This window comes from Hippoglossus hippoglossus, chromosome 3 (genome assembly GCF_009819705.1).
Source record: "Hippoglossus hippoglossus isolate fHipHip1 chromosome 3, fHipHip1.pri, whole genome shotgun sequence".
Taxonomy (NCBI): Eukaryota; Metazoa; Chordata; class Actinopteri; order Pleuronectiformes; family Pleuronectidae; genus Hippoglossus; species Hippoglossus hippoglossus.
The window spans coordinates 31,602,128-31,629,366 of NC_047153.1; the positions used below are offsets into that span (position 1 = coordinate 31,602,128).

A 27,239-nucleotide genomic window follows, 5' to 3' on the forward strand; every position below is an offset into this window, starting at 1 on the left:
GGAAGATGATAGAACCCATGTAAAACTAATTAGGTCAGGGCAAGCAATCACACAGGAAAATTACAAAAAGAAAAATCATAATGGAAATGAAGAACAAAAAGAAGATAATTTCTTTAAAAGATTGTGACAATAGTTTGTAATGACTGGGAACCTGGTTGTCCAAATAATCTCCTTTCCTGACCACTAGTCCTTGACCATGATGGTATACGTGACAGGGTCCAGGAAAGATGAGAAGGAGAAGCTGTGAGGAGTTAGGAAAGGAGAACCAAGGTGCAGCGACAATCCGATAGACTCACATTTGGCTTTTTTTAAATACAACATTATTTATAAAAGAAGATACGTACAAAATGTACAGTGCTAAAGGCTTTGTGCTGTCAGTTATAAAGTTTACTGTTTAAAACAGAATGACATGAGTATTTACAGCATTGGTTAGAATAAACAGTTTGTATTATAATTAGTGGTGCACCGATGTATCGGCCGTATATCGGTAGCGGCCGATATTCGCCTCGTTTACTGCCATCGGCGTATCGGTAATAAACTTGACTTTCACCGATAACATTGGCCGATATTCATTGGTATGTTTTCTGCAGCCTGCCAATCTGGCATCCAGATTATGGTACACTGACGCCGGGTTTACACCGGGCGCTGAAGCGCCGCGCCGCGCCAAGGAAAGCCAGGCGCCTCCCATCCACCCCCCTGTTAAACCTTTGTGCGGTTCACATGGGTTGCGATGCGCCGCGCCAGCGCCCTTCACCGATGGTTTCGGCGTGCGAGCGAGCGTATCGCGCCAGGAAACAGACTGAAAAATGATTTTAAACGATATAAATGACATATTTGATATGATATAAATGATCAAATATGCATCCCATACTTTGTATTTCCCTTCTGTTGTCCTGGAGTTTTAATTTTCCCAATTTTCCCAATCACATAATTAAATGTCCCCCTCTGCCCATCCACTACAGCCACACAAGCAGTCATATAGATAAAAAGAGAGAGAGGGGGGGCTAAAGGCTTGCTTGGAGAATACGTCATTTACCCCCGACACCCGACATTGAACGGGTTACATACAACAACAAGCGGAGAATCACGGGCTGACCGACGCGGAGAAATGCGGGTCAGGTGTGAACAGCCAGGCGGCTGCGCGCTTGAGAATAACGCTGCGCGGCGCGGGGCGGCGCTTCAGCGCCCGGTGTAAACCCGGCGTTACACACCAAGAAGGCCACATGCAAGTAATAAACAAATATCGGTATCGGCCAAGAATTTCCATATCGGTGCATCCCTAATTATAATGGAAGGTAAATGAATTGATGAATTATTGTAATGGTAAAGTATCTGAGTAGACATTTTGCAGTCTTGTTGTTATCATAGTCCACGATCAGCAGCCCCCACGATCAGGATCCACCATCACAATCCGCAGCCGTGGCCCTGGATCTGCGGACGATAAGGCAAAGGGACTCCAGGGAAGAAGTCAAGTCAGTAACATGTATTGATGAGATATTCATTTCTTTGATGTGATAAGGCAGGACAAGAGGAAGGAGAAGCTGGGAAGAGAAGCTCCATGTGTCATGTGTCCTTCGACATTCTAGACCTATAGCATCATAACTAAGAGCAGGTCCAAGACAAACCTGAACCAGCTCTAACTATAAGCTTTATCATAAAGGAAGGTTTTAAGCCTACTCTTAAACGTACAGATGGTGTCTGCCTCCTGAACTGAAAGTGGGAGATGATTCCACAGGAGAGGAGCTTGATAGCTGAAAGCTCTGGCTCCTACTCTACTTTTAGAGACTTTAGGGACGACAAGTAAGCCTGAATTCTGGGAGCGCTGTGTTCTAGTGGGGTGATATGGTACTATGAGCTCTTTAAGGTGTGATAGTGCCATATTATTAAGGGCCTTCACAAGATTTCACAAGAAGCCAGTGTCATGAAGCTAATACAGGAGAAATGTGTTATTCACATAACCTAACCCTGTCAGTCTGTTTCTGTGTGCCACTACATGTACATATTTTAACCTGGAAAGATTAAAGTGATGTACCAGCATTAAACTTAACAGGATTTGAATTTTTATTATTATCAGAAATCAAGATAAAAACTCATCTTAACATGGAATTCAGAGTAAACTATAGCCTGTTATCTAAGATCAAACTGAGGACATCAGTGACTTTCAGCCATTTCTCCACCTGTTATGATGGCAAATGCAACAAACGTCATTTTTCCCACTGATAATGCTTTGGGGGTATTTCTGTCTCTATATCTGTCTATATGTAATGAGACTGATAAGCCTGCCAGTTCTGCTGACTCTACAGGTTTTACTATACTCAGATAATCCATATTTGGTCCAACCAACAAACCTGAACATCTATAAAAACCTGGAGCCAAACTGTTGAGCAATTTTTGACCATCCTCACACATTACTGTATATGCCACTATATATTATGTATATTATCTATATTGTCTATTAAATCCGTACAGGAGAATAGCACCTGCCTAATTCCACAGATACTCCCTTCTCTCTTTAAGCAGTACACAAGGTCAGGTTATAGATAAAGGGCCAACCAACAGTACATTGTAGTGTCTACGCTCATGGACTTTCATATCTAACTGAAATGCCCCAGACAGAGAGACACCAACTTCAACTCTCACCAACTTTAATTCTTTTGCGTATTTCACCAGTGGCAAGATGTAAGGACACAATGGGATTTAGTTATGCATACTTTAGATTTAACTATCCAATAGGATGTGAACACCTACATGTAACATAGAGAGTGACAGCAATTCTAGCCTTTCATGGATGTGCTGTTAGCATGGGTGACGCAAGTTGAGGAAGATATATGTGGATGCTGTGGGAGACATCTTCAGACTTGGGGGTGACAATTGCTCATGTTACTCTGTTAGCGTTTGTATATTGTTTCACCTTCTGGTCTCCTTGATGCATCAAGTCTACATTAAAATCGTCTCAATAATATATCAGCTGCTGCCTGAGTTCTCCTTTCACCAGCTTCCAGAAAACTTCCATAACCCACCTGAACCGTTTCAAAAGAAACAATTTCGTACCAGTAGCAGAAAAAGCCCAAACAACACCCAACCCTACACATTAGTCTTCAGCGAATTCAGAGCCTGCACTTTCAGAGTCTGTACATGTAACCGAATGTGGTAGCATCTCTCAGTCAGTACAAACACTCCCATGGCAGCATAAGAGTCGACCACAGCAAGACACTGCAGAAGATATGAACGCAGCCCACAAACCTCTGAAAACCTTAGCCTAACCTGCACCTCAAGTGAGTGAGAATCTATCTAATTTACCAGCCAGTCAAGCTCCTACAGCAACTTTATCTGCCAGTCAAGTGCCCGAAGTTCTTCTACCTGCCAGCCAAGTGCCCCCAGCTCAAGCAACTTTCAGTCATACGCTGCCTTTCTATGCACACTCCAACCAACTGTCTTCAGCTCCTGCGCTTACTAACCAAGCCCATTTAGTCTAAGCATCTTCCAGGCCTATAACCACAGTGCATTTTAGTAAACATCCTGTAGCCTATGAAACCCCAAGCCAAATGCCACTGACCCATGTGCATTCTAGTCAAGTGCCAATAACTCATGCACAGCATATTCATCTACCTCCTCTCCAAACACCACTAGCTTCTTTACAATCAGCTCCTTGACCTTCAACCCACGCTGCCCAAATCCCACTTCATGTTTACCCATACCAGCCTGTATATCCAACCCCGCCTGCATCTTCATCACAGCCTGCTCCTACAATCTATCCTGAAACTTCCCAAAGTTCCCCCTGGTAACGCAGATAGCTTCCACAAGTTTGCGGTAAGAGTGAGATCCATTGTGGGTATGTAACAGTCCCTATGTCAAGAAGGAGCAGCAAAACTTGGCTGCGCATCACTCGTCCAACGTTTGTTCAGCAAATTACCAGCTGAATTTGTAGCCAACTATGCAAGATATGCATGTGCAGTTCATCCAAATGCCCATTATACTATAGTCAATTTCTTGCTATGGCTCCAAGGAGAAGCAGAGTGCCAAGCAGTGGCGGCCCAGATCTCAAACTTCCAAATGGGCAACTCCCAATTCCCCATCATTAGCTACCATACTGCATGTACCTCGGGCTTCCAAAGGAGCCCAAGGTATAATTGCTCGAGACAAGGCCAGACCTAAATTCAACTTTTCATGTTTCTATTGTCAGTCTCCTGATCATTCCATGACTCATTATGAGAAACTGAAAGAACTAAGTACAGAAAAAGTGGCAAAATGGATTAAAGAGGAAGGAAGATGCTGGAGATGTGGAAGGTCACATATGGCCGCAAACTGTGACCTGAGGAAACCCTGCCCTGAATGCAATGGAAAGCATTTGGAAATTTTACATGATGTGAATAAGCAAGCTCCTGCATTTAAAGTGCTATATATGAATCCTCAAAGTAAGTCCCCCAAAGTTCTACTTAAAGTGGTTAAAGTTAAACTGAGTAATGAGTACCGTACCCTTGATACCTACGCCATCTTAGACGATGGCTCAGAGCGCACTATTTTACTGCCCTCAATGCCAGGTAGGTCAGTCACCTTAAAAATAGCTGCAGCATCAAACCCAGAGAGAACATACAATAGAGGGGGGCATTTACCTGACCAAAGGAAGGCCTGAAGCATTACTTCTTAACCTAGAGGATGCATTAATATAAATCATCAATTATACCATCCTTCCTACCCTTCCTCCATCCCTTCATCAACCTCACTACTAATAAATGTCCATTCTACAGTCAGGGGGTTGCAATAACATTTATATTTGTATTTAGTTGGGATGATGATGTTGTGAAAAATAAGTTCATTATGTGTGTTGTTTACTGTTTCTCCTGACTTTTATGCTGTCCTTATAAGAAATGCTATCATCATATTTTCACTTGCATTAAAAACTTGATCGAATGCTAAAACTGATTAAAGCGGCATATTCAATCAATCAATCAATTACATTTAATTGTGTAGCCCATATTCACAAATCACAATTTGTCTCATAGGCTTTATCAAGGTGTGACATCCTCTGCCCTTTATCCTCAACAAGAGTAATGAAAAACTACAAAAAAGGTCGGATAGAAGTGCAATAGATGCCACGTGTAATGGAGAACATCAGAAAAATAAGTGGATTTACAGCATTAGTTAGAATAAACTGTTTGTAGCATAATGGAAGGTAAATTAATTGATGAATTATCGTCCATAATGGTCGAGTATCTCAGGAGACATATTGTATATCAAGCAGTCTTGTTGTAATCATAGTCTACAATCAGCAGCCACCAGGATCAGGATCCACCGCCACTATCCACAATCAGATGCCAACACGATACAGGATCCGCCATTACTATCACGATCAGCCAGGACAATACAAGATCCACCATTACGATCGCGATCTCTGGTTCGCGATCCACTATCATAACCCACGATGTGGCCGCAGCTACGGTCCTGGATCTGCAAACGATAAAGCACAGGAACTCCAGGGAAGAAGTCAAGTCAATAACATGTATTGATGAGACATTGATTTCTTTAATATGATAAAGAAGGAGAAGAGGAAAGAGAAGGTCCATGTGTCCCCCCACATTCTAGTCCTATAGCAGCATAACTAAGAGCAGGTCCAAGACAAACATTAACCAGCTCTAACTATCATCTAACATGGAATTCAGAGTAAATTATAGCCTGTTATCAGCTAAATTCATGTTTTTTTTTCATTCTCACCTTGTTGGCCTTCATTAACAGAACTGAGTGTCGCTGCTGGGTAAAGAAACATAAGTAATCAAATGTAAATGTTTACAAATAGCATCCAATACAGCATTCTTAATGGAATGAGCCATGTATTAAATAGCAATTCAGTTTGTAGGTTTTCTTGTAACAGACTGCCTTAGATTATATAGTTCTTCTTTTACTTTGTCCCTTTATAAGAGGTGGAAAAATGGAAAGAAGCTGTATTTCATTACACTGTACATATGTTGCTGATATTTTGTAGAACTGAAGTGTCAGTTTCATTAATAAAGTATAAAATACCTGAGGTCACCTGAGAAATAAACACGCATCACACTGTGTTAAATAAGGGCTACCCATGAATACTGAGAAAACATTGAGGACATCAGTGACTTTCAGCCATTTCTCCACCTGTTATGATGGCAAATGCAACAAACGTCCTTTTTCCCACTGATAATGCTTTGGGGGTATTTCTGTCTCTATATCTGTCTATATGTAATGAGACTGATAAGCCTGCCAGTTCCGCTGACTCTACAGGTTTTACTGTACTCAGATAATCCATATTTGGTCCAACCAACAAACCTGAACATCTATAAAAACCTGGAGCCAAACCACAGATACACAGGTCCACATAGAGGATCACAGGTGAGCTAGGCTGCTAATGTCTACAACAGAGTCAAAGTTTGATTGTTTGGTTTTGATTCAGTTTTTCCACTCAAGAGAAACTCAATGCTTTCTTTTTCCTGCAGGTCTGCTAGGAGGTCTAACATGTCTGTTTTCAAGGTCTCAGCTCTGACTCTACTGTTTTTGTCTGCCTGCTGTTGGGCCAGCAATGAGGTAAGCCCATCCAAAGGCCCATTTTATCGCAGTATAGATGTTATTACTCGTTAAAAGATGCATGTTTTAGACATAATTAACATTGAGTTAAACTGCTTGTGAAACTTATGTCTTACTGTCAGTCTCAACCATGATAAGCTTCCTGTGTCACAGAAGAAGCCTCTCATCTGTCAGTCACAAACATTTAGTTAATTCTCTGATTTAAGCTTAAGCCTTTATTTACTAATAAATGAAAGTAAAATGTTTTTTTGACACAGAGTGGCTTTTTTTACATCTCTAGACTGTTGTTTAACTGTACAATAACTTTATGTACTATTATGCAAAGTGGGCATCTCTTAACCTCCTGTCTTTATTACTTTTGATGTGAACGTGCCTCTTTAAGACACATTTTTTGGTTATTTGACTGAGTAAGTTTGTTGACTGTAATTCCATGTTGTTTTTCTAATAACTCAACATGTTTGTTTCTTCTTTCCTATTTGCAGGCAGGTATGTACAATCAGACCTATTGTATTGATATGCACTGTATTAGGACTGTTGTATTTTTCTGCAAAATAAAATTGTGTTGCTGTTGATGATTTCACTGAGCAGAGGAGATTACAGAGGTGGACTCAGGGGAGCTTTCTGTCTCTGAACTTCTAGAAAGAGCCAACAGTAATCTGAGTGAGTGTGAGCTGATGATTTTCATGTAGACTGTTGATGCTTAAATTTCTTCAACGCATTATTTATTAGTGATACTTTAACAGGTTTTTAAGAAATTGTATAATGTTACATGATGTGTTTTAGTCCGCTCCAACAATGATCCCATGCTGATTGGAGGAGACATTGCCATTGGCAGCGAGGCAGAGAAAAATGCTGACCCCTGCACCAGCCGAGGCTGCATGTGGGGCAAGTGGAGTGACGGGAAGGTCTACATTCCTTATTACATCACTAATCACTTCTGTGAGTATCAGATGAACTACAGTGTCAAAAGGTTTGAGTGAGATTGACCATAGATCAAACAGTTCATTTACCAGCATCAAACATGTTTGCTGCCAATCATCAACTGTAAACTCCTGCATCACTCTTGTCCTCTGGAGTCATGACTTGAATGACTTTAAAGTGTCCAAACAGCTTTCTTCAGTATACTTTTGAGTAGATCCTTGAAACACGGGTCTGTGTTCAACAACCTTACACATATACCGTATTAGCCCAAATATGAGCACCCTGATGATGAGATACCCAGCCAACGTTTTCTCAACATATAAGTAGGGTTGAGTTTTGAAATTCCTACACAGCCGGTACCTACTGGGTGGTGGACCGAATCATAAAGCAGATTTCCATGCCTCTTTGTGGTGCCTGAGCTACGTACTGAAATAGTTGCCCTGCTTAAAGACATAAACATCACAGCACACGCATGGCTCTGGCAGCACGTAGCCTACTAAATGTAGACAGGTTAGCTTTTATTTAGAATGTGATTATGTTATGTTCATTTGTTAAGAGTTTTGCACTTATTTATTGAGTTAGCTATACTTTAAAGAACAGTTAATATATTAAATTTCAACTTCCAATTAGCCCTAGCATAGCCACTGTTATTGTCAACTGTTGTTTGTGCTTTTAAAATGAAAATACATCTGACACTGTTAAGACACCTGAACCTTTCAAAAGAAACAATTTTGTACCAGTATAAGAAAAAATCCATCCTGAATTAAAGTGAAACATGAATACTTCCATTAGTGCAGAGCATAATTTCCACATAGCTTATAAAAGCATTATACTGTATATATATTGCTGCCACCATGTTCCTCTGTTTTTCTGTGCTGTGGGATGTTAAAACAATGTAATGCTGTGTGGTACCATACTACCAGCCTCCCGAGAGAAGGCCATCATCACCCGTGGACTGCAGTCCTTCTCCTCCTTCTCCTGCATCATCTTCAGGCCCAGCATAAGCAGCGACCGTGACTGGCTAAGCATTGAGTCCAAGAATGGGTGAGAAATTGATATAAATGAAGAGTTTGACTTGAAAGCTGTTGTCAAACTTCACTGATCTTCAACTTATGTCTCATCCTGTCCAGCTGCTACTCCTTTGTTGGACGTACTGGTGGTAAGCAGGTGGTGTCTCTGGCCCGTAGCGGATGCCTTTACCATGGAACCGTCCAGCATGAGCTGCTCCATGCTCTGGGATTCAACCATGAACAAACCCGCTCTGACAGGGACAAGCACATCAAAGTCCTGCTGCACAATGTTCAGTCTGGTAATGGAGTTATTCATTTTCCCCAATGGTGAGATAGAGAGGGAACTAAGTAAACTGCAGACTGATAAGATCAAATAAACTCAGATATAATGTACACTTCATGAATAAATAACTGGTAAGCAACACCGATGATAGACAATGCTGCCAAGTATACACTGTGGTATTGTACAATCCAGTCAAAGAAACACACATTTTGAGATCAAAGATCAAAGAATCCTAATCATACATGAAACTGATGCTCATTGTTTAACTTCAGGTTTCTAACAAAGATAATCTTCGACCTTTTTCATTTTTAGGAATGGAGCACAACTTCAGGAAGATTGCCACCCTCAACCAGGGCACTCCCTACGATTACAACTCAGTCATGCAGTACCACAGGTGAGAACAACTGGCTGAACATCAGCCCTGTCATGTTTTATCATACGTGTGTGTGTGTGTGTGTGTGCAGCACATGCTGTTTAACTACCTAACTGCTGCTGTCTTGTTGTAGGACTGCCTTCTCTAAGAACAACCAGCCCACCATGGTCCCAATCCCTAACTCCAATGTGTCCTTTGGCAACGCCAGGGAGATGAGCCGCAATGACATTGCCAGGCTCAACACGCTCTACAAGTGCTGTGAGTGTCCACATGCATAGTGCCAGTCTCCAGTTTGTGTTGAATACTCTTCAACATGTTGCACACTCTTACTTATAAAAGTGCTAAGTAGAACCATAAAGGGTTCTTTGTCTTGTCCACAGGAGAACCCATTTTTGTTCCTGGTAGAATATTTTTAGAAAGGTGCAATCTAGAACCCTTTCAAAGGTTTCTACCAAGAACACATTGTAAAAGGTTATACCTAGAACCATCTATGAAAGGTTCAACCCAAAACCACCTAAGTGAGGTTCTACAGATAACCTTTCTATGGTGTCATGGCTCCACTAAGAACCCTCGCTTGAGGTTCCTTTTTAAATCAAGAATTTCAGGTGGAACCCAAACATGGGGTTCTATGATGCCCCTTTTTATTCAGAAGGTTTAATCTGGAATCCACCCCAGTGGCTCAGAAAGATATGTTTTTTTAAGGGTTTTACGTCTAACCCTCTTTTCAGAGGTATCGAAAAGGTTGGCATATTCTACAGATTAGGCCAAAATTTACTGAATCCCATATATTTATGTTCATTCATCACTTAAACCTTTTTACAATAACCAATGTTTTGATTAAGAAAATATGTCTAAGTCTTTGAACACTGGTTGATAAGAAGGGGAGACTCTGATAAACTGATAACCACATTTATTTACTTAATAATCGATGGTGTTGGATCATGAATTGAGATCATTCCACTTTAACACTGATGTCCTGGCTGTGCGTCTCAGATATGCACTAGACTCCGCAGATCCTCCGTATTTTCTCCAGAGGAAGTGCATGTGAGAACACAAATGTCGGAGTGAGATGCTCCACATGTTTCTACAGCCTTTCTCCACCTGACCTCCTAGTATAAAGTCCATAGAAATCCAGGAGAAGTTGATGTGAGAACACAGCAGGGAATCCCCGCTGGATTCACCGCAAGCGAGTGATGTCAAGAGAGTTTGTGGTGATAAGAGCTAACAACGGTGTCGGAGTGCTTTAAATATATCACGTGATCTATGCAGCGGAATTAAAACGTCACTTGCTGCCTCTGCTTTTTTGTTTTACAGGAAGCCTGCCCAGATGTTCTGTAGACCTGTAGACACCAGAACAACATTCAATCATCACCTAATAAATGTATTATGACTGAATCACGGCAGACTGCTTTCATTCATTCATAGCATCCTTTTTGTTTGCTTTAACTAAATGAGGCACATTCATTCAATCATCTATTCTTTCATAACACCAACTGGATGCTTTTCTAGCATGATCTCACATGAAATGTTGACATTATCATATCTCAAGTTGATAGATGAAATTCAGAGGAACATATTAGAATTTGTTCCTATAAAACACAAAGGGGGTTGTAAAATGAAAACAAGACTTCTTCTCACAGGAATTAAGGTTGTCCAAATAAAACGGCCACATTGGCTTATCTTTATCATTTCCCCATTTCTTTTAGATGGTGGGACATTCTGCTCCTACTTGTCTTGTCTTAGGCCATGATGCTTGGCCACAATGACACATAACAGCTACCTGTGAATCCTTTACCCTGACTTTACCCTGACATAGACCAGAATATGTTTTTGTTACATGTGATTGGCTTTTGTGATTCCCTGTACTTGATTTACATAATACCCAAGACATTTTTTTAGCTTAAAGAAATTTCCACTCTATAAAATGATATCTCAGCGAAGGGTTTATAAAATGGTTTTCAAACACATATCCTCTACTTCTCTTTCAGAGGGTGCTGCTTTTAAAAAACCTTTCTCATGGTTCCAATGTTGCAATTCACAATGTGGTAGAATGCACAACAATTAATTCAGGATTCACATTCAGTTCAAATGAATTTTAAGATTATATAGATTACACATCTAATCAACACATTACATTAATCCATCCATTATCTATACCGCTTATCCTTTAAGGGTGGCTGGAGCAAATCCTGGTTGACATCAGGCAAGAGGCTTGCCAGTGTATTGCGGGGCTGACATACAGAGACATACACACTCACATCCACATGTAAGGGCAACTTAGAGTCTCCAATTAACCCAATCCGCATGTTTTTTGACTGCCAGAGTAAATGTAAATGATCTGTATTTATTTGTGCTTTTATAGTCTTGATGACCACTCAAAGGGCTTTACAGTACAGGTTTTGTCATTTACCTATTCACACACATATTCATATAGTGCATACAGCCCAAGGACATGTATTGTATTGTATTGACATGTACAAGTGTTTCTGTAGTATTGAGATTGGCCCTTGGCAGGAATTATCAAACTATCTTTACACTTCCACAAAGTCTGTGCTGGTAGTCATAGATAGCACAGATGTTGGATGTTTCCCTGACTAATCTTTTTTTTCTTGCTGCCTTCAGTATAGTTGTATTAACGACAATAAACCATGTAGTAACAATCATGTATTAATGTATTCATGTCATTCATGTAGCCAGTTTCTAAATGTACACCACAAGTTGTTTTCCAAAAAAAAAGATATTATTATCTCTCAAATTATAAATTGGCTTTATGGGACCCCTACAGATAAGGATTTGAATAACTTGATGAAGTGCATTAATACACACATTGTTCCATATTAATCAGTGCATTGAGACAGTCATATGATTTTTTGTTGTTGTTGTTGGCTATTTTTTTCACCATTCATTATTTTAACCATCATCATCATCATGAGGTTGCATGCTGTGGGAAGTGCAGAGGTTGATTAGGTTTTTCAGACATAGGCGTGATCTGGATGCAAAGCTGCTGAACCTCCTTGGAGACTTTACATGTCCGGTAAATGTCTCTGGACTGCTGATGAAGACGAGGGGTGTGTTTGCAGCTTAATGGTCCATTCACTCTTTCATATTGTGCACTAAGACTTTTTCAGGACACCACTTCACCAGCCACTGCATCTCCTCAATGCAGGCTTTTTAATATGGTAGAATGTCAGACTCAATGTGTTGAACACAGGTGGGGAAAACAGGAGTAGCAAAATATTTATTAACACAAAGCAGGATGAATGGACAAAACTGAATGAATGTGGTTTTATGTCATAGTCCCTGGTTTCTATGATGCCCCTGCTCTAATGGCTGGCTGATTGGGGCTGAATAAGCAGAGGCAGGGTGAATGGCGGCTGATGGATAAAGCAAGAATCTTGAAAAAATACTGTTTTGGAAATAAATCAGGCAGGTAAAAAAAAACAAGGCAGAGATCCACAGATACAATAACTGGTCTTCAGGTTGGTTGAATCATTTCACCACTATGTTCTGATTTAGAGGTAGTACTGTCACTTTCACGTTATTTAACCTTTATGTTATCATTGTGAGTGTTTATTTTAAGTTCTGCCAGTGAGTGAGTTCTGCCTGTAAACGCTAGATGGCAGTACCGTTATAATCAGACGCAACATAGGCGCTGTGGGCTCCTCGGCCGCAAGAAGAACGAGAAGAGTTTCCTGTCTCCCCTGGCTCTCCAAAGATGGCGGACACGTGTGGCCAAGTATTGCTGGGATCAGGGCTCACCGTCCTCTCCCAGCCTCTGATGTACATCAAAGTCCTGATCCAGGTACGAGGGGAAATATTCGTGCTAACGTGCAAACGTTCCAGGAGCTACTTTAATAACTGTTTGCTCGCCATTGTAAATCCCATATAACTCAACTAGCCAGTAAGCTAGCAAGAGGAGAGTATCAAACTCCATCGAAAATACCGCAGTTTAATGTTGGCTCGCTTATCGTTAAAAGCACGTACAATGCAGAGCATCACCACCACATACTGTTCAATTCAGCATCTTTGTGAAAAGCAGCAGCACAAGTTCTGATACAAATTCTAACTACATTATCGCTGCGGCTATTGTCCCAATGACCTTCTGTTTCCAAAACACTCTGTAGTGGGCGGAAGCGACGCGGCTGAACCCATTCTTGAAGTTCACACCGAAATGCAGTGCTGCGTCTTTTAATGTGTGTATGCACAATGTTGAGCAGCAATCAATCGCCCCGTGACATATTCACGGAAACGGTTTCATTGTGTCTAGCGAGTCAAAGCGTAATAGTTGCTAGAGATGAGAGCTAGTTAGCCGACAGTTTAGCAGCTCCGTCTTGCTGTCTGACCTCACAGCCTCAGTGTGGCTGCTGCCGCTTTTGAAGACATTATGATGTGATTTGTACTGTCCACTCACAGTGGGTCACAGTGAAAGGTCCGGGATCAGTTCATTTCCCTTCGCTAGCTTTTATTTGTATGAACAGTTGTCTTATTAGTCTGCGGTTTGCCTTCTGTCTCTATGCATCTTAGCCGTTAATCCTACATAGCGATACATTTTTTTTAATCTCTCTTTAAGAGCCTTGTATTTGGGGACCTGCAGGCCTCTCTCACCTTTGGCCCACTAAACTAGCTAACAGTAGCATCTTAAAGCAAACGTATGGAATGAACTTACAAAGTGAACTAAACAGAGAGGGGGAAGTGGAGAGTCACAGTGTGCGGAGATGTGATGAAGGTGCATTCAAAGAGCAGCTACACTGATCTCTTACTGTACATGTCTTTCACTTGTTCCTATGGTTTGTGTTGGTAGGTAGGACATGAGCCGCTCCCTCCCACCATGGGCAGGAACTTGTTTGGCAGACAAGTTTACCAGCTCCCTGGACTGTTTGCTTATGGTGAGTCTGACTCTCGAGGCCTTTCCACAATTGGAATCAGTATTTGTATTTCTTACAATTCTTCTAAGAAGGCAGTAGTAGATCTGTTTAATGTCCCTCCATTGTTATTTTATTGGAATGTAATCTTGTGCTACTATAGCCTTTACTTTAAATGTACCAATTTGGTTATGAAAATGTTAGAGATGTGAACTAGTTGGATTTTAATTACACTTTAATTGATAGTCTCTGTGGGATTAATATAATTTGACCATAAGGCTAACTTGTAAAATTCCTATCATATTTATGAAATGTGCTGCATATCAGAACTAGTTGGGTTGGTTTGTGCAGAAATGAGAACCTTCAGACATTCTTCCCCATGTAAGAATTTTTTTCGTTGGAATGTAACTGGATGTCAGTAGGAATATGAAGCTCCTATAAGTAAATATTTGTACAGTAATGACAAAAGGTCATGGAAGTCTCTTGAGTTGTAATTTCCCTAAATGGTGCCGCGTGGAGTTTTCTCTAAAAAAATATTTGTGTAAATTCTGTGTTTCACCCTGAATTGTCCGGAGATACGTGCAGTTTGCCGGTTGTCTTGTTTTTAAACTATGTCTTGTTTGGGTGGAAAAGCTAAGTGGTTTATTTTAACCAATGTTATTTTAACCAACAATGAATAAATTATTAATTTGTAATGACAAGAAATGCTTATACCTGCAGTTCAGTTCAGTTAGAGTCTCACACAAAGTGATTTTAAACAAAGTTAAATGTAAATCATATGATAACATGAATAGAATAGAAAGGAAACACTCAATATAAGTTTTGTAGTTATTGTGTATTTACAACCCCAACTCAGAAAAAGTTGGGACGGTATGGAAAATGCAAAAAAAAGAGACAGCAGTTATTTCAAAATTTTATTTGACTTGTATTTCATTGCAGACAGTATGAACATAAGATATTTTATGTTTTGTCTGGTCAACTTCATTTTATTTGTAAATATACATCCATTCCTCCCAATTTAGGGCTAGTAATCAGGTAGAATGACAAAAAAATGAAGTGATTTGAAATAGGAGATGTCAACAGGTGATTGTAATCCTGATTTGATACAAAAGCAGCATCCAGGAAAAGGCCTAGCTCATTAGAAGTAAAGATGGGCCGAGGATCGCCAGTGTGCCAACAAATGTGTGAGAAAATTATGTCAATCTTTAAAAACACTGTTCCTCAAAGAAGGATAGGAAGAGATTTGGATATTTCATCCTCTACGGTGCATGGTAAATGGTTTTGTATTTATATAGCGCTTATCTAGTCTTGATGACCACTCAAAGCTCGATGCATAACATCATTAAAAGATTCAAAGAATCTGGAGGAATTTCAGTGCATGAAGAGCAAGGGCGCAAGCCTAAGCTGACTAACCGTGCTCTCCGATCCCTCAGACGACACTGCATCAAGAACCGTCATTTATCTAAAAGCAATATAACCACATGGGCTCAGGATTACTTTGGCAAACCTTTGTCAAGCACTACAATACGTAGTTACATCCACAAATGCCAGTTAAAACTTTACTGTGCCAAAATGAAGCCTTATGTTAACCGTGTCCAGAAGCGCCGTCGTCTTCTCTGGGCTCGAAGGCATCTGGGATGGACCATGACACTGTGGAAACGTGTATTGTGGTCAGACGAGTCAGTATTTCAGGTATTTTTTTGGAAGAAATGGACTCTGTGTACTCCAGACCAAAGATGAAAAGGACCATCCAGGCTGTTATCAGCAAGAAAGCCAGGGTCTGTCTGGTATGGGGTTGTGTCAGTGCCCTTGTTAAAGGTAACTTACACTTCTGTGATGACACCATTAATGCCGAAAAGTACATAGAGATTTTGGAGCAGCATCTGCTGCCTTCAAGACGACATCTTTTCCAGAGACATCCATGCATATTGCAACAAGACAATGTAAAACCACATTGTGCACACATTACAAAGGCATGGCTGCTGAAGAAGAGGGTGGGGGTGCTGGACGGGGGTGCTGGACTGGCCTGCGTGCAGTCCAGACTTGGCCATAACAGGGAATATGTGGCATACCTTAAGACTTGTTTGCAGGAAGAATGGGACAAAATGACACCTGAAATGCTTCATCACTTGGTGTCCTGTGTCCCTAAACGTCTTTTAAGTGTTGTGAAAAGGAATGGCAACATTACAAAGTGGTAAATGCTTTACCGTCCCAACTTCTTTTGAAATATGTTGCAAGAATCCAAATTTAAATACATTTTGAAAAAAAGAATACAATTCATGAGGTCAAACATCAAATAATGTGCTTTTGTTTTTATTGTAATACAGGTCAAAGATCATTTATAAATCACTGTTCTCTGTTTTAATTTTAAATGCAACATACCGTCCCAACTTTTTCTGATTTGGGGTTGTATTTATTGTGATAAACTCTCCCTCTGTTTATTAGAGGTTTGTTTTAAAATTAGAATGGACTCATGGAAAGTCTGGTACATTAAAACCACCTCACTGATCAAATATCTGCTGCTATTTATCATTTCTTACTTTAATGAAACTCTGTTGTCCCTGTCAGGATCCCTTTAGAATGATGAGTCTGATTGGCCAGGTTTTGATCTGCGTCCTCAAACTAAACCTGCTTTTGAGCAAATTTGCAGTACAATGTAATTTACCGTGGCAATTTACCCAGATAAGTGGTAAACCTGTAGTTACCGCAATAACCACAAATACTGTTTGGTAGTACAGGCCTCTGATCATCCAATGATAATGCACATGTGAGTTTATTAGTCTATTTAACTGACTTTCAAATCGCTGGCAAGTTTTTATGGCACATCTGATCATTGTTAGTGTTGAATTGTGAATGTTGATAAACCTTCACTTGAGCACTTGAGGACACTACACAGAATGCCAGGATAATGTTGTCATTAACATTCTTGAAAATCTGCAATTTAAATCAGTGCAAATGTGTCCTTCATTATGACGAGTTAGCTATTTTGAGCTAATTTCAGCTCTCAGTATTATCATAGTGTACTATCATGTCAGTGGACCAGGAAGAAAGAAAACAACATGCTTAAAGATGTGAGAGCCAATTGGAAAATGGTTCTAAGAAATGTAACTGACAGGTACTGTGCTGATCGTGTAAAACGAGTGGTCTAGTATCTGTTAGGTACTCTCAGCATTGCAGTTAACTTTAAATTTTTAAGTTTGTTCATAACCGCATTAAAGTGCATTGATACACAAATTGTGTACTTGTGTACCAGTCCAAGAAATAGAGATATACAACACTTTGTGTTGTATATCTCTTACAGTGACAGCACAGATCTTAGGTCACAGTTTTTATCTAACTAAAATGTCATCATTGTTTTTTAACTACCTTTCTTACATCCTTCTATTTTCTGAATCTTTTAGCAAAACACATAATCCAAATTGATGGAAAAGTGGGGCTCTTCAAAGGACTTGGTCCAAGGCTCTGTGCAGGCACCATTGGCACTGTTGTGCACAGCAAAGTTCTGCAGGTAGGTCTGACTACATTGAGTTCTCCATGCATATATGTTATTATACCCACAGCTTGTTCCTCAGATTAATACAGGGATTCAATGATTGTATAGTGCAACTGGTATTGCCTGAAAACAATTTCTTAAACTTTAAAATTCTCAGTAATTCAGGTCTGTACTCCTGGTGTATGTCACACATGCACTTAACAACTTGTGGAGAGGACTCATTTGACTATATCACTGTTTCCCATATCTCTAGGCCAGTGGATTCTGACCCACTGAAATGTCCGATTTGCACTCATCTCAATAATGAGGGATTCATGCACTATAACTCAACATGAATGAGTGGTCTTGCTGAATGCTGACAGTCTGAAAGTGTTACTCTTCTGTTTTGCCACACATGAGTAAGGATGGCCACTGAAACCAGCTATTAACCGGCCTCAGGGATAAATTATTAAAAATAGTATTGATAAGTTTACACTTCTGCTCTCACTATTGGAACAATTCTGAATAAAAGATATCCTATCTATGTTTAATATATTCATGAGTTTTCTCTCTCCTTAACATTGTAATTAATGTTTTTTTTAATAGGAAGTATGAGATTGAGGGCGAAAACTAATTGTTTTTTAGTTTAATATTTGTATTAATACTGATTTATGTAGATTCTTTTCTCCATTAATGACTTAAAGCTCATGGATCAAGTGTATTGAGGATTATAGTTTAACTGTGGGAAAAAAGGTCTTTGCTCTAGAGGCATGGTTCAAAAGTGTTAAATTAAGTGTCTTAATTACACTTTGGCGTCTTTGATGTAGCCCGGCATTAACCATTCCATTTTAAAAGTAATGTTTGTGCTCACCTTGGTGGATTAAACTGATAGTGGTGGATTTGCCAGGAAGTAAGAGAGCACACTTCTATAAAGAGGAAACAGATCATCTCTGTGTCTGTGTGTGTAACAAGGATAGGTTGTGTACCCTCATTAGGGATGTCACGATACCCAAAATTTGGTTGTTGATACCAATACCATGAAACTTCCATGATTCTCGATACCCAATTCGATACCAAGGCAAAAAACAAAACAATAAATCCCATTTACTTTACTACACACACTCTGTCGGGTCTAGTTGGTACTGCTGGGACTTGGCTTACTTTTGAGCTGCAGAAAGAGCTGTTGCTGTTAAACTAGATGGTGAGAAAGTTAAGCAGATTGCATTTGAAAGATGCAAGATGAGGCAAGAATATGAAACGGAGATGGAAAAGATGAGACGCACTGAGAAATTAAAATTAGATTTTATGCAGGAAAAGCTGAATTGAATGAGAGAAATTTCCAAGACTCCTGCTCCTCCCTGTCAGTTTGTCCTGTGTGTACGTGGGTTTCCTGGTGGGAGGAGCTGGACCCAGTGTCCACAGTCTATAAAGTGTGGCCTTCACTAACAGTCTCTCCTTGCCCATTTCCTTCTCTGCAGGCACCGGTTGGTTATGTTGCAGCCTTAGTTGTCTTCAGTTGGATTATTACCCTTTGGTTTACATGCAACACATGTTCACTCACACACACACACCCGACACTACTGATGGCTCACACTCCACTTGGATTAATCAATATACTTTTGTTGGTGTGTCTGCCGTTTTGTGCTGGCCTTATGAGCCGGGTTGCAACACCACATTTTGCTTTGGCTTGAATATGTTGTGTTCATTTCTAGGATTGCTAGTCTGTTACATTATTGAATGTCACTCAATACAGACCATGAGTTTGATGGGCCTTTTAATGAATTATAACTGTAGGCAAATTCAGTGTATTTTGTGCAAGAAGCAGCTCAATATGCAATATGGCAACACAAATAGAAGTGGGTGTAATGTGTACTATTTGAGATTAGATTCCACATGTGTGTTGCTTGATGTTTACACCTGACAAACTACTGACTATAGCCTGGATAGTCTTTGGTGTCTTCACATCTGGATTTATTTGGTTAAGCAAACATTCAGGATGCATTTTAGTAGTGTGAATGGGTATGTATGTATCTAAATATAACTCACCAACTGTTATTTCACAAGTTTTAAAAATGTGAACTGCTTATGTCTTACAGAAATGTCAGGAACAAGGCACATCTCAGGTAAGATGTTTTTTTCTTCATCATTTGAACGCCTCGCATCTCACTGTGTAGCGGAGTGATGTGTGGGGAGTGAGCTGTCTGATGTGAAAGGGATGCACATGGAAAAAGCTCTAATACATTTAGTATATTTGATGTCGCCCGCCCCTAGGTGCAAGTAAACCTCTAACTTGGTACATTGTTAGATTGTCATGACCCTAACCCTATTTTGTTGGATGATATTTTGTTCCAGAAATTATTGCGTCAAATTATATTACTGTCATAATTTTAACACCATTATATACCACTGGTATAATGATATTATAGCTAAATCATGCAAGTACAGTTTTTCAAAAAGCAAATTCTTAAAGAAAAATTACAATAAGAAATGTTAAGATATCTTTAATACATAAAACATGAACAAAATTCACTGTGTGTGTGTGAGTGTGAGTGTGTGTGTGTGTGGGGGTGGGGCATGTGTGTGTGATTGTAAACTCTGCAGATGAGAAAGAGCCGATTCGTCTTGATCAAATACAGACCGATAGATAGATAATCATAAGGTTTGTCTCTATCCAGGTACTGGGCAGCCAGCAGAAGGCGGTGGAGGGCTCCCTTCAGCATGTTGTTAACGAGGTAAGATCCTTGTACAGACATGATGAGATGTTGCAGGCAAGAAACACACCAAGACAAAGATTGAACTATTTGGACTCAGTCCTCTGTCTGGAGGTTACCAAGCACATCTCATCACCTGCCCAATACCATCCCAACAGCATGATGCATCTTCCTTGCTTCCCTGTGTGGATGTTTTAGGGTCAGGGAAACTGGTCAGTGTTGAGGAAAGCAGAACGCAGCAAAGGATCGAATTAGCCTTTATGAAAACCTGGTCCACAGTGCACAGGACCTCAGTCTCGGCTAAAGGTTCACCTTACAACTGGACAGGACCAGGGACAGGGACAACTATGAATGTCACCTATACCTATTTTACACCTAAATAAACGGGTATACTCAGATATTTTTAAATACGGCTAAACAAACTGACTTCTTGCCAAAAGAGGAGTTTGCCTTTCTTTTTTCCCCCCCAGGTGCTTAACACACCGAAAGCCGAAGCCAGTCTCACCTAGCTGTCTTGCCAAATTAGCATGTTCACCTGGGTGTCACCTGTCCATCACTGCAAATCTGAGCCGGAGTCAGTAATAACCTAAATTTGACCCGAAAGTGGATGCTTGTCTAATCTAGGGCTGCACAATATATCGAAAATGTATCATCATCGCGATATCAACATGTGCGATGTACATATCGCAAAAGACTGCTTGACCTTTGATAAATGGTGTTCAAAATGGTATCTATATGGTGTGTAGTCATAACTACTACAAATGTGCATAGTCACACAATGGTGAATAAGATGTAAACCACTGGCTAGAAAACCTGGATGTAAATAATACACCATTTATGGTATTTAAAACACATGACACATAACAAGGATACAGTGTTTTAGTGAGAAATACTGCATGTGAAAAGAACTTGTTTGTGTATAGGGAACCTCCAGAGGGCACCTTTTACCTTTTTGTATGTGAAATGGCTTTGCAAAAACAACATAACCTTTCATTATTACATTAAATATGAGTTAATTATTTTCCGATATATTATACATAACATTTTTAGTTTTAAGTGTTACTGACAAATGCATTTTGTCTCCACAGACAACTAAAGAAATGATCGCTCGTTCCTGTGCCACGATTGTCACACATCCCTTTCATGGTATGTCATGAATATGTGCAACAGCTCAAACAGATGCTTTTACCTGACTCACTTCAACTGTGTTCATTAGATGTCTAGGGTTGTATGAAAGCAATGATGTGGTTTCAGTTGAGACATTCAGGTGTTTTCTTTCTTTATGTTAGCATACGTATCTGTGTGGGTAGATATTTCTTATGTCAGTATGTTTTCCTTGACTTGTGTTACAGTGATTACTTTGCGGTGTATGGTCCAGTTTATTGGGAGAGAAACAAAATACAGGTAATGTTTTGACATTGTAGACAAATGTCACAATGAGAGGAGCCAAATTTGAAAGATCTTTTCATCTCTCCATCTGTTCCCAGTGGTGTGTTTGACTCCATCATCACAGTCTACAGAGAAGAAGGCGTACTGGGCTTCTTTGCGTAAGTTTGACACTCGTATTTCTCTTTCTCTTCTTTAATGGTGAACCTTAAGTTGAGTCCAGTGAGTCAGTACAAAAGCTCAGTATGTCCCATCAACCTGGTTTTTATATTCCAGTAACACAAGCAGGGAGCCATGCACAGCTCCACTAAGTCCCCATCTTCAGTAGTCGTCGATGTAAACAGACAGTTTTGCCAGAGATGTCATTGTAATAACATTGTTGAGATCTTAAAGAAACCAATGCTATTCTTTTATCGCTACTATGCTAACACGAGCGTGCTTGCAATCTTTTTTTAAAATTTTTTTTTTAAGGTTGTTGTGAAAAAAGTGACCATAAAATATTGAAATGATATTAAACTAAGATATTTCAATCATTATTGTAATTTTGAAATCTTTATTAATGGAGAAAATACAACAGGGGTTAGGCCTAAGTCCACCTACAGTGTTAATTTGGGGTCTTTTCATACATATTTGGACCGTGAAGTTATTTTTGATACAGTTTTTAGCAGCTCTGTCAGTAATGTGCTGCTCCTCTCTGTGTCTCCATCATTCGCGCTGTGCACTGTCTACTGCATCAAACCAAATTGAGCGCACCGCCATCTCCTCCAGCTCTACATACATTTAGCGTCAAATCTCGGTTTTGAAATTCTCTGAAATTTTCTCTCTATTGTCTAATTATTCTCTTCTTCCGACAATGATTCCTTGACGGAAAACCTGTCAATGATCTGAATATCTTTAATTTATTATCTACGGCAGTAGGCTCCATCTGATGGGCCAAATATATTGACAGGCCCGTGGAACATTATTTACTGCAGTCTTTTGCGATACGTATACATCACGCACATTGATATCGCGATGACGATAGATTTTTGCAGGTGTATTAGATTATATTCGACCCCATTTAGACCCTGTATTAATATCCGTCCTGAGTGATCTGATCACAAATGATCCGAGCTAAGTACTCATCTGAGTGCGTCCTGATCCGATCACTGAAACCACATTCGGAGGTGCTCTGGGATGGATGTGGCCACATTCTTTTTCCTATGTGAATATCGGGAGAATGCATATGGGCCACATATGAAGCACTGCCGACTCAGCTGATGTCCTCTGACCTGCTACAGTTTCACAATAAAAAGAAAGTATTATCAGTATTTTTTGTATTTCTCAGTGCCCATATGTTGTTTGTATATCAACACTGACCAATGCATAATGTTCTTTCTCTCGCCAACACACACTACGCTACCCACACAATGTCATTGGACACATCTGTAAACTCAGACTGGGTTAAAACAACCTAATTTGGTCTTCGCGAACAAACATTCCACACATTATTATTTGCATATTGAGTGGGGAAGTCACATTAGATCTCAAGTTGTCACATTCAGGACACATTTTAATGCCAAATGTGAACACATGAGATAGATGGGATGAATATAAATGAACCTGGCAGGTCTCATTACATGGCCAGAAAGCCTGAGAAAGGGAAACCGGATCAGTGGTTTACTAAATTGTAACCTAAACTTTGTCTGATGTGATCTTGTATCCAGTATGTAAGATTCTTTGATCAGATATTATGTTGCTTTTTTTTTTTACCCTAGTGGTTTGATTCCTCGCCTGCTCGGTGATGTGCTGTCCCTGTGGATTTGCAACCTACTGGCACACCTCATCAATACATACGCCATTGATGACTCGGTATGCTGCTTCTTGTATATCACAGTTCATTTAGGGGTTCTGTATTCTGTAGGGGTTAGGTTTAAGGACTTGATTGCCTTGTGATCAAACTGTCAGGTAGCACTTGGAGTAATAGGGCTGTCGTGAAGGGTAAATGCACAAACACTTCCCACTAATACAGGAGATAAAACAAAGTAACCTTCTGTGCTGGAGGATTGACTAGAAAACTTAATTCAAAACTTAATTTCAAAGGACATGTGCCATTAATTTAATGACTCACATTCTCCTGTTGAATTTCCATTAATATCAGATCAATAAAGTTGATAAAAACTTATAGTTTTGTAAATGATAAATGGTCTGTATTTTTAGAGTACTTTTCCAGTCTTAACCACTCAAAGTGCTTTATAATATAAGTGGCATTAATGCACAGATTTAAGGCTGCAAAAATATATAGTAAATAATTACATGAAATATATATAGCCTTATATATTAGGGCTATCAAACGATACAACATTTTAGTCAGATTAATCACAGGGTAGCTATTAATCACCATTTCTAAATGTGTTTTTTTAATTGATGACAAATCCAAATGATAGTTAAGATTGAAAAATAAAATCAAACTAAAACATACCACACCATAATTAAGTTTGGCTGTCTCTTTGCTATTCCTCTGAGCAATCATAGGATGATGTTATTTAGAAAATTGATTTATCAAACTTTTTTTTCAACTTTTTTTGTTCCAGTATTATATTCTTTCATAGGGCCCAAACTTTCTAGCGGTGCCCCTGGCTATACACTCTACTGACTCACATGAGTGGAACAGCCTGTGATTTATATTTTTTACTTTGATTTTCTGTGTTGTTTTGAATCCAGTCCTCATTTGGTTGATGATTTTGGTTTCCATTGACTGTTATTACATTATTTTGGTATAAAAAATTATCCAATGTACATCATCCATGATTTTCAACATGAATATATATAACAGTGAATCTGTTCCTCTGCTCAGATGAGTCACACAGGCGAAATTAAGAACTGCTCCCAGGCTGTAACAGGGGTGAGTCTGACACACGGGCATGATCTTAGTCCATCTGTTTGAAGCTTGTTTGGTCATGTTCCTCCTCTGCTCTTTCTTTCAGTTCTTTGCCAGTATGCTCACATACCCTTTTGTTTTGGTGTCAAACCTCATGGCTGTCAATAACTGCGGGTGAGTACACGTTATTTGTAAATCCTCACAAGTGTCCGATCAAACAGAGTAACGCCTGGCTGTTCACACCGGACCGGCATTTCTCCGCACCGGTCAGCCCGCGATTCTGCTTTCTCCGCTGGTTGTTGTATGCTCCGTTCAATGTTCTGGGGTAAATGATGATGGTCTTCAAAAGTGCCCCCCCTCTGTAGACAACCATGCCAGGATGCTTTGTTGTTAGAGGAGCAGTTAAGTTCAGTAATGTTGCTGCTATACACTAATTCAATTAAGTGCATCGTGTATCTTCAAAGAGGGGGGGGATGCGACGTGTAAAAATAATTATATAGGGTTGTCGTGAAAATAAATGACCATAATACATTGAAACGATATTAAACTAAGATATTACAATTATTATCGTAATTTTTAAATCCTTATTAATATTAATGAAGAAAATACTACATTTGTGGGTCTATCTCCCATCTTGCCGGTGATTCACAAGGTATTCTGGGAAATTCTCATAGCCCTCGGTTTGAAGTGTGGGTCTGAATAATCTCAGCCCGAACACTTGGCCCTCCCCCTCCGTCCCAATAGGGACAGCCTTCCCCTACATGCGAACGTGCAAACGGAGGGGAAGGGCTAAGGGGTAGGGAGAAAGGGTGACATGGGATTGGGCCTTACATTTCCACTGTTCTTCAGGCTTGCTGGAGGCCTGCCTCCCTATGCATCAATATATCCCACCTGGGTGGACTGCTGGAGACATCTAAGCAGAGAGGTAACTGCATCATATATCAAACAGCTGGATAGAGATGTTCCAGATGTAGCCATCACATAAATCACTGCATGTTGTCATCTTCAGTACTTTTCACATTGTACATGGTTTTCACTTTACAATTTTAATGTTCAGAAGTCTAAATTAAAGCTCATCACATTAGACAAACTCTAAGAAGATAAAAGTTGTTAATTTAGCTTCTGTAATGATGTTTTTGGAACTTGTGTTTTTATGCAGTACAGTATAACCACAGGTGGTCCAGGAATTCAAATTTAATAGTATTTCCCTTATGTACAGACCAGATCTTTTATGTGATAGTGCTTTCACACCTAATCTGTTTTGGTGTGTCATCATTTGTTTGAATATTTATAGAGTTATGGTGTTATCATGTCAGCTGTAGTCCTGACTACAGTGAACTCTGTGATATCAGAGAAGGATAATGAAAATCAAGTCTTGGTCAGTTGTGAAGTTCACCCACGAAGGGATGGGTTTCTGGACTAGGGTATTCTATCCAGAAATGTACAACTTCAAGGCACTGTCTGATTAAAAGGCTCAAATCAACTAATCAAATCAACAAATGGAATGATGGTGGAACCAGTCACAATTCAGACCACTGAGTTACTTTAAAGTTTATGATACATTAATGTAACTATGTATTAGATACACTCAGTTATCCAAATGTGGTGTTAAAAGGCCCGTTGATCTCCTCATATGCCTTCACCAAGTTATTTTTTCATGATTTACAGACCTGAAACTGATTGGCCTTTAGTATACATGTACACTGTAACATCATCCCCACTAAACACTTGTTTCCTCTCTTCATTCCAGGGCAACATGAGCAGAGGAAACAGTTTATTTTTTCGGAAACGTCCGGCAGGAAAGATGTATGCAATTGAACAGAAGAGATTTTTTTGAAGCCTCAAGAGAACTAAGCTGAACATGGCTGTGATAATGAAACAGAAAAAAATCAACAATGCCTGAACTCGTGTTGGACAGTCGGCACGTCATTCTTTGTATGCACTTGTTTACTCTGAGGTTTTTTTTTTTTCCTAAAACTGGCCACCATGTGATAAAAGAAAAAATATATAGTTTCCAGTTTACCTCCAGCAGGTTGTTTTATTAATAGAAATGTATTAACTGATTGAAACTGCAGGCTCATAATACAGTGAGATGGATCAGGATCTCTTCCTTTGAAACCCACATGTAGTAAAAAATGATGGGAGGATGACTTGTAGTTGCAAACAACCCATACATACTGCATACTGTTATGACAGACCAATGTGTTAGTAACCCCCATGTTTTTAATATCTATCGTGATCTATCAATAATAACTCCTCTTCCTCCGTGTGATGGGATTTGATTGTTGAAAAAAAAAAAAGCACTTCAGTCTGCATGTGGTAATGTCTAAAAATTCACACTAATGATCAAGTGGGACCTCTTGTCATGTGGTATTGTCTTCTTGTGTTAGTTATTCTAAAGCTCATTGCTGGATGGGCTTGTAATGCTTATGAAAAGGAGGTGAAAAACTCTGAGGTGGAGGTTTTCCAGGAGCATGTGTTCTTGTACAGGGGCATGGAGAAGAGCCTATACTGACCAAAATCTGACACTGAACACTCAAGTGCTGGTATCAACTCATCCTGACTGACCAAATAAAAAAACAGCTTTTGGACCTTGCTTCTCTTGTAAAGGTGTTTGATGTAGATTTTGGAAGACTATAAAAACCAGGGTACTATGTGGAGAGCTGCTTGGGTACAGATGTTCAATGAGCTGAAGGACTGGGGAGGTTCTGTTTCTTACGGTCAACAGAGCCAACCATGAGTGTCAACAAAACCTGTATCCAAATACACAGTCACTTTTATTCACACGTTACAATTTTCACTTGGATGA

The 27,239-nt window shown here is 39.7% G+C and overlaps 2 protein-coding genes across 3 annotated transcripts; both read left to right on the forward strand.

Annotated features, from left to right (window-relative positions):
- Nucleotides 1-6,331: 6,331 nt before the first annotated feature.
- Nucleotides 6,332-10,534, forward strand: LOC117759438 (low choriolytic enzyme-like). 2 transcript variants are annotated; one of them, XM_034581575.1, is made up of 9 exons: nucleotides 6,332-6,360; nucleotides 6,465-6,555; nucleotides 7,143-7,212; nucleotides 7,336-7,491; nucleotides 8,397-8,517; nucleotides 8,604-8,782; nucleotides 9,079-9,160; nucleotides 9,273-9,397; nucleotides 10,454-10,534. In XM_034581575.1, coding segments are annotated over exons 2-9 (807 nt in total). In that variant the 5' UTR covers nucleotides 6,332-6,360; nucleotides 6,465-6,483; the 3' UTR covers nucleotides 10,456-10,534. The 2 variants fall into 2 exon arrangements, with proteins under 2 accessions (XP_034437466.1, XP_034437464.1); XM_034581573.1 differs by having other exon boundaries at nucleotides 6,465-6,552; nucleotides 7,137-7,212.
- A 2,266-nt stretch (nucleotides 10,535-12,800) lies between these two features.
- Nucleotides 12,801-27,027, forward strand: mtch2 (mitochondrial carrier homolog 2). Its single transcript, XM_034581571.1, has 13 exons — nucleotides 12,801-12,941; nucleotides 13,941-14,025; nucleotides 17,403-17,509; nucleotides 19,570-19,596; nucleotides 20,149-20,205; nucleotides 21,273-21,330; nucleotides 21,537-21,588; nucleotides 21,672-21,731; nucleotides 23,328-23,421; nucleotides 24,407-24,454; nucleotides 24,537-24,604; nucleotides 25,280-25,355; nucleotides 26,181-27,027. Exons 1-13 carry the CDS (start codon nucleotides 12,855-12,857, stop codon nucleotides 26,265-26,267), a joined length of 906 nt encoding a protein of 301 aa, XP_034437462.1. The 5' UTR covers nucleotides 12,801-12,854; the 3' UTR covers nucleotides 26,268-27,027.
- The last annotated feature ends 212 nt before the right edge of the window (nucleotides 27,028-27,239 follow it).